We start from the raw sequence: 14,284 nt of genomic DNA, 5'->3' as shown, positions 1-14,284 counted from the left end.
TAAAAAGTTGTTCCTTGTAGTTAGGCCCTCATTTTTATGACAATGAATTCTAGGGTGGTTCTTATTATCATTTAAATCAAATATCTAACTTTTTTGTTTGAATAAATTAAGGTATACATTCTTCAGCAAAGTTATAGCTGAGCTAATTTCAAGCAACTTCGTTGAAAAAAATTTTTTTGTATCTCTTAAATTGGCCGATTTAGAGCTTTTTTCTTGAATTGAGTTAGGGTGGCTCTTAAAAAACAGGTTTTTTGCTCTATTTTTCTTATTTCGAATTTCTCAGCAGAGGTGTCTTTAGATAACTTTTAGATCTTAAGAAGGCGCAATTTTTTGCTACACAAAGCTTGTCAATATCTTTCGCCGATCAAGAGTTATTGACGTTTGTATACTAAAAATATACACTTTTCAAATGTTAATATCTCTGGTTGGGGCAAACAAAAAAAAAGTTTTTTTGTAGCCTGTGAAAGGGCGTATGTTATTCTCCATAATATGAAAAAATTGGAGGTATGTTATTTTTTAAAATCGTATAAAGTCAATTTGAATTTATTCATATTTTTTACTATATTTGAGTATATCTTTTTTATTAGAAGAGATACAGGCAACAAATTCAGCTATAAAACATTCGTCTTAAAGAGTTTTAAAAGTCTCTAGAAGATGACTTTCATGCGAATTTTCAAATAAAAAAGTTATTGCTAAAAAACTATTTTTTCCAGGAACACCCTAAGTCAACTCCGAAAAATTACTCTAAAATGAGAACGTTAAGAGATAGAAAAAAAATTTCTTCAACTAAGTTGCTTGCAAGTAACTTATCTACAACTTTGTTGAACAACACATGTTTATATTTTGTAGAACAAAAAAGTTAGTTTTAAAAATTCCCTAATTTGAGGACCACCCTGACGTTTGCAAAAACCAAAAGAAGGGAATTTTTATGAACAAAAACTTCTTCGAAGACACTAAATGTCCAAATATTGAAACAAATGTACTAGCACATTTTATATAAATTTGTCATTAGAGTGGTCCTATGAAATCCATCTTTTGCCAATAACTTTTTTATTTGAAATTTATCATGAAAGTCATCTTCTAGAGACTTTTAAAACTCTTTAAGACGAATGTTTTATAGCTGAATTTGTTGCCTGTATCTCTTCTAATAAAAAAGATATACTCAAATATAGTAAAAAATATGAATAAATTCAAATTGATTTTATACGAGTTTAAAAAATAACATACCTCCAATTTTTTCATATTATGAAGAATAACATACGCCCTTTCAAATGCTGCAAAAAAACTTTTTTTTTGTTTGCCCCAACCAGAGATATTAACATTTGAAAAGTGTATATTTTTAGTATACAAACGTCAATAACTCTTGATCGGCGAAAGATATTGACAAGCTTTGTGCAGCAAAAAATTGCGCCTTCTTAAGATCTAAAAGTTATCTGAAAACACCTTTGCTGAGAAATTCGAAATAAGAAAAATAGAACAAAAAAACTGTTTTTTTAAGAGTCACCCTAACTCAATTCAAGAAAATAGCTCTAAATCGGCCAATTTAAGAGATACAAAAAAGTTGTTTTCAACAAAGTTGCTTGAAATTAGCTCAGCTATAACTTCGCCGAAGAATGTATACCTTAATTTATTCAAACAAAAAAGTTAGATATTTGATTTTAATGATAATAGGAACCACCCTAGAATTCATTGTCATAAAAATGAGGGCCTAACTATAAGGAACAACTTTGTAGAAGGGACTTTTAGTCTAAAGTTTCAATTTCAGACTCAAAACATATCATTCCAGCTAAATCTGCATTCTGGACCACTGTGCAGTGTTATACTGCGATACGCAGATGTATCATGAACAGAAACTAACGCACACAATCCATGCCGAATGGTACACACGAATATAAAGATTCTTTCGATGATACCGTCAGTAGTAAATCGTTTGTGTGAACGTATTTGATCATCGATGCAGCAAGATTTATTTTTCTCTGTTTCTTTATGTGCCATGATTCGTTGTCTCGCCGATCAGTTTAGTTTACTGACACATGGGGGTCCAACGGTTGCGGAAATACACGTGAATTATTCAGTGAACAATGAAAACTTCAAACACTGTGGACCGTACACAATTGCTAACTCCCAATAAGTGTCTAAGTAGTTTATGAATAGCCCCTAATAACTTGTTTAAAAAAAAAAACAACAAAAAATATGGCAAAATGTCTGTAAACATTTTAAATGAGGACATAACAAAAATTATGAAAATTGCGTAAAACCAGAATTGAGTGTAGTAAACTCTCATTGTTGCTTGCTTAATCATATATTGAAAAATCGCAGTTTTGACCCCAGAAAGCGTTAATTGGAACAGGAGCGATAATTGGTACCATCGTGATAGTAATGTTTGATACCCAAGATAATTCTGAAATGAGTTCCAAGGAAATTCTTAGGAATATTTCAAGGATTAATTTCCAAAGGGCATAACTATTAAAGAAAATTATGGGGAGGATAGGAAAAGGATTTTCCTAGAGAATCATTAAGAATACTAAGATCAGGGTGGCCACTAGTTTTAAATTAATAATAATAATTAATAATTAATTAAATTCTCTGTTTTTACAGGTAATTGTTCAAAGTCTCAGAATCCTTATATATTGTTCACAAATAGGTATTTATTATATTGAAAAATAAACTTAACATTTAATAATAAAAAATGTCCGGATCAATGAACCGGTATTCGGTGCATTATGGTATATTGAATTTGGAAATTTATCTAGAAAACAATTAGATCCACGATGGAATCGCGGAATAAATAATTTTTCAAAGATTACATGAGATTTTCTGAAGGATTTTAAACTGTTTCATATTCTTTAATTTTTAAAGCTTTCAGACACCGAAAACATTAAATGTTCAAAAATATGGTGTAATTATCAACATCTCAGACTGGGGCCTCCCTTAGCTCAATCGGTAAAGGCGCAGCTACAACGCAAGACCATGCTGGAGGTGACTGGGTTCAATTCCCGGTCCGGTCTAGGAATTTTTCGGGTTGGAAAATTTCTCGACTTCCCTGGGCAATAGAAGTATGATTGGACTTGCCACACAATTATACCAATGCAAAAATGGTACAGGCATCGAAAGCTCTCAATTAATAACTGTGGAAGTGCATCTAGAACACTAAGTTGAGAGCACGCAATAAGCTAATATGCGATATGCAATAATCTTGAAATGCGAAGAAGAAGAAGAAGCTTGTTAAGAACCGTTACATTACAAGTGTTGATATATTTTTTTTTATTGGTTATCAAGCTGGAGCTGCGTGACAGCTTAGTTTTCAAGACTTGACCCATTTGAATAAATTTTGCTTCTATCTTTGACAATACAGCAGAAAGACTAGCCTATGTTGGCCGCTTGAACACTGGATTCCGTATGTATTGTTTCAAGATAGTTATAAAAAAAATGCTGTGACGTGTGCGCGTAGATACATCCGCGTAGTAAACCGATTGAATAAGTAAATCCGTTTCGAACTAAATATCTAAATTATGTAAGTTACGAAAACCGCGCGAATTCCGAAAGCCGTGCGAGACAACCGAAGCGAGAAAAAAGGCATATTATCATTTAAAGAGTGCCACCAAAATAAATGTGATAGCCTATGTTGGCAAGTTGATTAATTTTGGTTTCCTCCCTAGATATTCTACTTATTTACTACTGAGCTTTGTATCAAATTAGTTAATTTAAAGAACGTATCAATCATTTCAAGATTTCGCGACCGCACCGAACAAATTCTATACTACATAAGCTCAAAAGCGTTTGACAAGCTCTACCGAATTGCGTATCACTTCTGCGCAGTCTTGTAAGCGGTCACGGTAGTCGACACATTTTCTGTGATAATTGACTGCCTTTGCCTCCGACACTTGCAAAACAAGCTATCATAGTACAGTACCAAACTAAAATGTCATATGACAGGCTCTGTCATACGACACTGTCGCCGAAGACCGTCACCAATGTATGTATTTTAGTTTTTCTAATAATAAGAGCTGCTGATGTTGTGCTCATATATTTTCATTATATAAATAAATACTGGGTTGGGAGGGAGCATCAGGGTATCATTTGACCTGGGACTGGACGATGGAGTGGTATGACAACCGGAGTCTAGGAGGGAATAAACACTATCATTTTCTTTATCCTACCGATTCGATTGTGGTGGTGTGAATTCTACTTCAACAGTTTCAGTGAGATTGACGCGCCCTTCTTTACAAACCATCCTGTAGGAAGCTTAATAAGTATTGCGAATTGTGTTATTCGATTTGTTGGATCGTATTGTTGGAAGGAGATTCTTAAATTCCCGTGGATTTCGTGTAAGTGTCTCTGCTTACGGGTCCGCACCTCCGTTTTTGGCCCTTCATACAGCGATATTGTGAATTCAGATCGGTAGCTCAAATTGATCTTGCTATTAAGTGGAGCTGCATACAAGACAACCAAATTCAGGAAATGCAACGAAATCACACATGTCAAATGATAGCTATTTTGATAATTTTCTTTTAGCTCGAATGTTATTCTACCGCTCGTGTTGTGTGAGAGAGACGACGGTAGAGCATGAATGTTCGAATACAAACAGACTGTCGCGCACGACAACGAAGCGAGTGTAGTAAAAAACGTCAACTGTTTCAACCCCTGCTTCTGCGTAAGCTCCGTAGACGTAGGCGCGTTGAATCCGACAGTCGGCAAAGGTTAAGGAACGACCTCGAATCAGTAAAACCGTTTAGAGCTTTAGAACATCTAAATTACGTAAGATACGAAAATCGCGCAAATTGTGAACGCCACGCGAGACAACGGTAGAGAAAACACTTAAAGAGTGCCCTCAAAATAAATGTGATAGCCTATGTTGGCAAGTTGATTAATTTTGGTTTCCTCCCTAGATATTCTACTTATTTTACTATTGAGCTTTGTTTCAATTGTTTTACCGCACGTATCAATCATTTCAAAATTTCGCGACCGTACCGAACAAATTCTAGACTACATAAGCTCAAAACACTTTTGGCAAGCTCTACCGAAATGCGAATCACTCCTGCGTAAGATCCGTAGACGTAGGCGCGTTGATTCCGACAGCCGCGAAAAGTTAAACGTGCATCGATGCGTCAATACCACATAAGGAAAGATCGATTTTACAAGTGTTGATATTGTAATCAATTTCCCTTTGATTTCCCGGTTGAGTGGTCACCCTGGTTTTCGAAAATTACGTGATTTTTTATGCGGTGGCTCTCCGGCATATAAACTGACGTAATACGTATCGAAAACATAAAATAAATAAATAGGGAAAATGACGGCTTCGGTTCAACATCCAAGCTCCCGTTTTGAGACCATCAGTCACGAATCATATTTTACGGGCAATGGTTGAGGAATACCTGTAGCCTTTGGGTTCTCTCTACTGACACCCACGACGTCTCGCTGACGTACAACAGCACAGACCTCACTTTCGAGATAAAAACTCGGACCTGCGCAAACCTAGCTGGTCTGATCTACAAACACTTCGCAAACTCGCAAAGGCATCCCTGGGCATCTATGTCACTCTTGATACCGTCTTTTAGAGTAAGACTTTTTCCCAAAGCACAAAATTTGTGTTTCGAGATGATAAATTATAACATTTGTACCTACTTTGGGGGCGTACAACAAGATACACAATAGTGAGGAGGTAATTTTATTACAGCGTATGATTATGTTTTACTTGAAGATGATTTTAGGAGTATCAGGCTTTAGACATCAGAAAGCTAGAATTCCCTATAGTGGGGTAAAAGTTCGAGTCATGCCCAAACCCATGAAGACTCTCCCGGAAAAAATCGTTCTAGCTACGAATGAACTGAAAATTCATCAAAGCTTGGAGTTTTGAGATATTTTAATTTTGAATCTGAATCTGAACTTTTGCCCCACTTTACTCTATGCTAATACGAGTGGGTTCAAATTCTCTTTTGCTAATGCCCAGGGTTTTTCCCCTTGATTTGTTTTCCGCACTGAGCACCAATGCTACCGACGCCAGGTAGGCAACTCCCACACCTGGACCCTACCTATCGACCCATCAACTCATGAACCGGGAACCAACGGCTTCACGTGATCAGATATGTTATGATGCCGACGGTGCCGACTGGGATTGAACCCAGGCCTGCTTATAGTCGCTATATTCATAGTCTGGTGGATAGAATTTCGATTGATCAAAAAGCGGAACCAATTCAATATATTTTAGACCAACAATTGGAAAGGTACTATCAACTATTATAAACAAAAGGTTGATTATTCTTTTCTCTCCAATCGAACGAAATTACCAGCATCATCGGATAGGGGAAACTTTCCTCAACCCAAATATGGCGTTAGTTTGCGTTGGCGAGCCTTGAGTCACGAGAAAAGGGTTTCCGAAGTTTTGTTCGCAATAGCTGATGTGCTCTGTTCTGTTGTTGGTCGTGATTTGCTCGATTGGTTCCGCTATTTGACAGCTCAATTGGTTCCCAAGATTCTATCCGCCAGACTATGAATATAGCGACTATAGGCCTGCTGGGGTGAGAGGTAATCTAATGCCCACGACACAGAAATTCTAGCTCTAAAACAACACTTTTTTTTTCAAATAAGGTAGGGTGACTGAAATATTTACCATTCTTTAATACAAGATTTTATCGATAAGTAGATAAGGCATACCAATCAAGATTCCAATTATTAGTACCTAACTGAACCCTGAACTATTCACCTATACACAAGAAGGACCAGACTAATCATGTATCTAGCGATAGATTTTCATTACAACAGCAAACAGGCAAATCTAATAAGTTGTGCCTCTACATTGCATGAATGAATAAGCAAACGGGTAAAACACAAAACGCAATTCAAGACCGAAAGGAGAAGGCTAGAGCGAGAGAGCGAGAGGTGGTCGATCCGCGAAGTAAACGCCGAGGTAGGTACCTATAATACTTTGCATGGTTCCCAAGTGTGGAAAAGGCAGAAAAAATGAAGCCAAGGTTCAGCGCACTCACCGTAATATTGGCATGGATGTCGTATTGTTTTCCGTTGCGGCCGATGAAACGACAGCTCAGCTCATCCACCGAGGCGGTCAGGATCCGGAACCGCTCGTGGCTCTTGGTGAATATTTGCTCCAACGTTTTGATTTCCAGTTTCAGGGTGTTTAAACACGCCATTTCTCGGATTCCTTACTTCACCTCACTCACTGCATTTATTTACCAGGAACTTTGTCCACTTTAGAAAATACACTCACACGCTTGCACTAGAAGATGTCGTGTCGGGGAATCTTTTCACTGATCTTTTTCCGTAGTAGAATTGATTCAGACACTTTTGTTGACTTGATTCTTCGAAGCTTACTTCAACTGTGTTTGCTAGTAGATAATTTACGCTTCACTGCTAGGAAATAAGAACAAAATAGTGGTTATTCTCTATTCTGCTCAAACCGAGCCACATCCACTTTTCTACGGCTGGTATTCATCTAGCGAACCATATTTCAGCACTTATTTCCGCTAGCCTTCCGTGATTTCACACACCACTCACATTGCACGTTCACTCTGCTTCTTTGGTCGGTACCAAACCGTATAGGTAATACTGAAACTGCTGTTTTTCTTCGCGAACCATCAGCAGCAGCTCCACCATAGGTAGCAGAAGTAGATGTGAACAATGAGCAACTCACTCGTTCGTAGCACACTCTTGCATTCGTTCGCCATACTGGCTAATGATGGTGAGACAGTGTTGCCAGATTGTCAACGCACGCATGAAAACCGACACGGCGAACATGGACTTATCAAATCAAGATTTATAAATAATATTTACAAGGCGACTTACACTCATGATGATAACACATAAGTTGCCGTGTTGTCACACGGGTATACTTTGTAAAACATTGTGCACTATTAAACCCTTCGAATTCGAACTACAATGCAACTAAAGCTTACATGATTGTGTAAACAATGGCTTCAAACGTCAATAATTATAAATTATTTATCGAAACGTAAACCAACAAACACCACCATCAGGTAGGGGAAAATCTCACAGTTTGTGTGAGCGAGCTCTAATGGGCCACCCACAATGGATACATTGCGTTTGCGTGAATTTGACAGTTAACCCATTGGTTATCTGTCAAATTTACGTCGACGGAATGCAAACGTATCCATTGTGGCTGGCCCTTAAGTTTCGATAAATTAACGTTTGTAGCCATTGCATTGTTTATAAAAACAAGGACTCACGTCGATTTGGCTGTTTACTCGAGAAAACAAAATTTCTGTTAATAAAATCTTCTATTTTTTTTGGTATGAGATTTACAGTACCGGACAACGTAATTTTGTTTTTATCTCCAAAAATAACTTCCAATAGCTGTAACTTTTCTGGGTGGGCGTTAAAAGCTCTGAAATCTTGGCTGATGGTTGTGTATTGGATATTGCCCTTTATTCTGCGCCGCGAGTGAGGTGAGATGACTCGCTGTCACTAGTGAGGTGACCAAAGTCACCGCGAGTGAGATGACTCTCCGTGCAAATTAAATGGAGAGTCGCCTCACTAGTAACAGCATATCACCTCACTACCCTCACTTCCCCTGTCTTTTTTGAGCGGGTATGCATAAAAATTGAAAGAAATTTATCTACCTTTCCATACGTACGTACCGTTGGATTTGATAAAAAGTCTCAAGTTGTTAAGATATTTGATTTGCACGGGTGACTCGCGGTGACTTTTGTCACCTCACTAGTGAGAGCGAGTCACCTCACCTCACTCGCGACGCAGAATAGGCCTCAGCATGAACATTAATACCAGAAGCGAGCGGAAATACGTAATGCTCTCTGTAGAATGATTGTCATCCCAAATTGAAATGCATATGGTATTGGTTGAGCCCCATAACGAAAATCATCCAAATGATGATGTAAACAATTCTATCGAACGTCATGAGCTGACAAACGAGGTAGAAACATAATCATCGCTATCAGAGATGATACAAACATTGGTAAAACGTGGAAACCGAAGATTGTCTATAGACTTCTCTGACGTTTGTGAAATGTACAAGTATTAGTGCAGAACTTTGGGTAAATTATAAATATTAGTGCAAGAAAATCTTTGAATTTACCAAAAGTTCTGCACTAATACTTGTGAAATTCACAAACGTCAGAGAAGTCTATTCCGTGATGGATGAAGTTTCCTCTACCAACAAACGACTTTTGGTTCCAAAATGGAATGGGTGTTCATGGCTATTCAGTATGGAAATGTAAACAATCGAATTAAAAATCTATTTTAAAGCAATTGAAAGACATCCCATTCTTAACTTGTTGTCCTGTGAGCGCTGTATGATTTACAGCCAATTTTCAAATAAATATTATCATTTATTTGGATGACAGTCATATGCTCATCAGCTGATGACGAATTAAACCATAAGGCAATCATCCGAAATTCGAAAGCATATTGTTAAAGGGCTCGAGCAATGCAATAATCAGTCTAAGTATTGCGGATGTTTTCGTTCAGTGTACGAGTTTCAATTCCGTCCTAGAGTCGGTGTACAATAGTCACGCCAAGAGAAAAACAATTGAACTAGCATGACGGTCTTCGAAAGATTCCCTTTCTTTTCACTTGGCAACAGAGGACTTCTACATCAACTTCTAATGACTTCTAGCGAGAAAAGAAATAGCGGCTGTAGTGAATCATTATATCAGTGATTTTGTCAAATTATATTATCAAAAAATAGTAGAAATTTTAATTTTAATGAAAATTTAATGCTCACTGCGTGTTTATGATTATTTCTTCAATTATATTTTATATTTTATTGCAATACCTTTCGTGGACCGCTCATAGCATCGTAATGTTTGCAATAATAAAAAGAAAGAAACTTTGAAGTAGATTTCATGATTTTTGTTAATGCTGCGAAGTATACCAAAATAATTTTCAGGAGCTTTCATCGGAGAATTTCCGCAATTCTGTGAGAATTTAGGAGTGAATTCAAAGAGTTCCAAGATGAACTATTAGTAATTTGCTAAGGAAACTTGTTGAGATTCCACAGGAAAACATCAAGTTCCAGAACTCAGAAAAAATAGAATTAACGACGTGTTCGGGGTAGCATCCAAACCATTTGTGGAATAGTTCAATCATTTTGGTTAACGTTCGTTTATGGTATTTTTTTTATTATGGTATATCTACTCGTAGGTACAAAAAACTCAAATGTTTACTGCATTTATTCGATGGAAACCTAACGAAACAAACATGAGCATGGTACCAATAATTATTGATGTTTGAGCGGTTTTCATGAGTTTTGGGTTGGAAATCATTTTTGGCGTTGTTTGTTTGTATGAGTGCGGGAAAATGCATGAAAATATGAACCGTGAGATTTGATAATGATTTCCCTATAACACTGATCGACCTAAATACTCCATACATATTTTGTACGAAACGTTTCGTAGAAAGAAATTTCGTTATGTCTCAAAATGAAGGAAAAAGTCCCCTCTTTCAAAGGTAAAGCTGAACGTTTCAGGCATGCCGTTTGTTTGTTCTAATATACACACATAATACATTTACAATAGGATTAACTGCTGACAACAGAATGTATTGTATTGTATGTTATTGTGATTATGAATTTTACTCTTATGAATCATTTTGCGGATCTCTTGAAATGTTCCGTATGCGACTAAAGCAACAATTCAATAGAAAGTTTATGACCAAACCCACGGTATTAGACCGGGAATCCTCAGGAAACTTTATTTTTCATAAAAATACCTGGAAGGCTCAGTGAATTTAATAATTTTATTACTAAGGATATTTTAAAGAAAATAATTAATTTTAAAATACAAGCATTTAATTTTTCTCGCTATTTTCATTCACACTTTGAGCATTATAGATAGAGTGGATTAATCTTCATTAACAAATAAATTTTAAAAAAACGAGACTTGAAATGTTGTTTTTGTTTTGTTTTTGAACATGCATATTTCCTAGAAATTTTAAATTTGAACTAGTTCTGGACTTAAAGCGATAATACTTTAAGAAATTTTCAAGAATCTGGAGTCAAATTCCATGCAGTTTTAAAAGCTCGTGGAATTTTATTAAAATTCGTTAGGACCTCAATTCGAGGAGGTTCTGGCAAAAAAAATCTTTCAGAAAAACATGAAATGCAATCTGCTTTCAAGGTAGTTCTGAGGAATTTAAGATTTCTTGTAAAGCCTGATAGTTTTGAGTAGAATTTCAAGAAACCCTGAATTGAATTGAAAGCAAATTATAATGAAAACTCTTAGTAATTTCTGAGGAACAACTCCTTCAGAGGAAAATTCCAAGGGTCTTTTGAGGATAATTTCATCAAGTTTATAGGAGAAAACGAATCCGGGACATAAGTCCTTGTAATCTTTTTGAATATACTAATAGGAGGATTACAATTAAATCTGAGAATAACTCCATAACATCTTCAATGGAATTCGCAAAATAAATTCAGGAGAGACGCAAGAGACTTTTTAGTGACTTGCTTGAAAAAAGTGACCAAGTCACTAAAAAGTGACTCGCTACCAGCCCTGGAGTTGAAGGTTATTGCGTACCCTTAGAGGCAGTTACGCTTACCACTACATCACCGGCGCCGCAAATTTACTTATTTCCAAGAACAAAATCGTAAACAATGTTGTAACATTTACTGTTTTGATGCTGTAAAACCTTAGCAATTATTTGGTTGCAACGGTGTACATACCCAATAAAAATAACCATAAAAGAGAGCAATGACGTGTTCGGGGTATCATCCAAACCATTTGTTGGATACTTTACCCATCCGGGATACAGTTCGTTTATGGTATTTGTTTATTAGGGTATTTACCTTATTTGACAAATCTCAGATAATCATGACGTTTGGTTATTGAAAACAATTTAAATGAAGAAAATATACCGACTGCTGTCATGATTACCTGAGATTTCTCGCGTAACATTTGAATAGGGCCTATGATCAAAATGTAAACAAACCGATTTTTGATACCATTCTGTAGCACTGGTAATCAGCTACCAGTCGTATAGGAACGTTCCGCATTATCGATAAAAATCATTAAAAATAACTTGATTTTAAAAACGGCCAATCCACGAAATTTTTCCAATCATTTATGCTAAAACGGCCTAACCTCGGGCCTAACATATATTTTTTTTCGTTCGATGAGGTTCCATTCATAAGCCTAGCGACGTAGAAGGTCCGATGATTGAAAAATTTCAAATCAAAGCTAGGCCCTACTGCTTGAGGCAGGGCCGATGATTTATTTGACGTTAAGAAAAGGCTTAGCAAAGGGCCTACAATTTATGATGACAAGCACAACGGCTTAATAAAAAGGGCCTAACCATTTAAAGATTCACAAAAAGGCTTATTACTGTGATATTAAATTTTTATCGATTTTCATGTATTTTTGAAAACGTTTCGCATGTTTTGGATGTTGTGTACTGAGATATAGTTACTATTGTTATTGTGAACAATATAAATGCCTAAAATACTTCAATTTATTTAAATATGAATTAAATACTGGCGGAAAAATTTACAATTCATTTTCTGGATTGTTTACAATTTGGACATAGGCCCTTTTCAAATGTTACGCGAGATTTGTCAAATAATGTAAATATTTACACTGCCTGTCCCGAAGTTTACATCACATCGCCGCAAGAGCAGTTTGTTGTTTTGTTTATATTTTTATTTTTGACAGCTCCCATACCAAGTTGTGTAGTCTGAAATGCATAACATAATATCGTTAACTGCGTGAATGTAACAAAAACCCAATAATGCAATAGTTTAGCCGTCAAACAATCAACTGTTACAAAGTTACTGTCTTCCCCACAGTTCCCCTAAGCATTTGAACAACAAACTTCATAGCACCCAAACTGCGCTACTAGTCATCATGGTTGTCACTAACACCCTCTCGAGATCGACAATAATCTGAGAAAAAAAATGGCAACACTGGTCTCGGACACCATCATACAGCAGCAGCAAAATGAGAACGGGAAAATTTTCCTTTCTTCTTCCGCCCCAGCTAAACTGAGCCCAAAAAAAAAATCTTCGTGATGCTCACACAGCTATAACCACTACTTACACCAACACACCGACGATAAAATAATATCCAACTCGGAGAAAAAGGCGACGACCAGCAGAAGGGAGTAGAAAAAAAATAACTTCTTTCTTTATACGGGACCTTCTGGAACTACACAATTCCGTCGATTTTCCTTCCACGGCACAATTCTTCTAGGCGATGCACTTTTCAGCTTCCTGAACACTCCAGGTGGCCCTTACCGTTCGATTTCTATCGAGTGCACTAGTTTTTCGACAATTTTCCACTCTTTCATTAGCAAACTACACAGAGACAAGGCAGTAAAAAAACGACGTCGCGAAAATCACCATTCGAAAAAAGGTTTCAATCGCACTGACCGAGTACTGCGAGAAATTCGTCTACGTCCGACCGATACTGCGAGCTAACGAGGAAAACGAACCAACTCTGCCTGCTCTGCTGCTGGTGAAGTGGTGATGCGAGAGATGCTAGCTCTGCGACGTGACGACTAGCTTGCCTGCGCCTGTCCATGAGGCAGAAAGAGATGCACTTATGCAGCGTGGCTCATGTGGAAAAAGAAACGAAACAGTTTGGTGGTTTCTTTTGAACTTTTTCGGAGGAAAACACGCTCGAGGGGCGACCCGGTGGCTTAGCTATTACAAACAAAATTTTTAATGTCAATTTTAATGTCATGTAATTTTACAAAAGGCCCATACAGCCAATGACATTTATATAAGGTCTGGGCCAACAGGCAGCTTGCTGGTGTTAGAAGCAAAAATGTTGTAAACATTGCTGAACATCTGCGAACAGATAGATATACGTCACTGCCAACATACTGAGAACAGATAGATATACGTCACTGCCACTGTTTCGTGTAAAAAGATAAACATTGCAATATAATACGAACACCACTAACCATTTGCACATTTCACTAACACCAATAAGCCCTTTGGCCCAGACCTTATATAAACGTCATTGCCATACAGCCACATTATTATGCACGGAGTGACGAAACAACTCAAAATTAAGTATTTTGTACTCATCTTGACACCTACACTAAAAAAATATTCAAAACTAAATAGTATAAAAGTTACACTAAATCGCAACTCTCCTGACCGACGCATACACAGCAAAAAAAAATGTAATATCGATCAACGTAATTCAAGCTGATGTATGAAATAATGATGTGATAGCAAAAAGCAGATACAATATTACATCAATGGATGTAATTTTGTTCGCAAAATCTATGTACATCGTACAATGTGATATTACACAACCGATGGATTGGCCTGGTTGCAGCAGTTTCGATG

At 36.8% G+C, this 14,284-nt stretch overlaps 1 protein-coding gene across 5 annotated transcripts in view; it reads right to left on the bottom strand.

The window, feature by feature from the left end:
• The window catches only part of LOC135709003 (ubiquitin-conjugating enzyme E2 Q2), a 70,162-nt gene extending 56,754 nt beyond the window's left edge, over positions 1 to 13,408 (bottom strand). The window contains exons 1-2 of one of the 5 annotated variants that reach the window (XM_065231200.1): positions 13,023 to 13,408; positions 6,987 to 7,368 (exon numbers count right to left, since the gene is read on the bottom strand). In XM_065231200.1, the coding sequence (XP_065087272.1) occupies positions 6,987 to 7,148 (162 nt within the window). In that variant the 5' untranslated portion in view covers positions 7,149 to 7,368; positions 13,023 to 13,408. Of the gene's footprint in view, positions 1 to 6,986; positions 7,604 to 13,022 lie in introns of those variants that run through there. The other 4 variants (XM_065231198.1, XM_065231201.1, XM_065231202.1 and 1 more) reach the window with 4 other exon arrangements.
• Between the last annotated feature and the right edge of the window lie 876 nt (positions 13,409 to 14,284).

This window comes from Ochlerotatus camptorhynchus, unplaced genomic scaffold (genome assembly GCF_037179485.1).
Source record: "Ochlerotatus camptorhynchus isolate MF236.1 unplaced genomic scaffold, CSIRO-AGI_Acam_v1.1 ptg000344l, whole genome shotgun sequence".
NCBI classification, from domain to species: domain Eukaryota; kingdom Metazoa; phylum Arthropoda; class Insecta; order Diptera; family Culicidae; genus Ochlerotatus; species Ochlerotatus camptorhynchus.
Note: the sequence above shows the minus strand (reverse complement) of the source record. Positions and strands in the feature narration are given on the sequence as shown.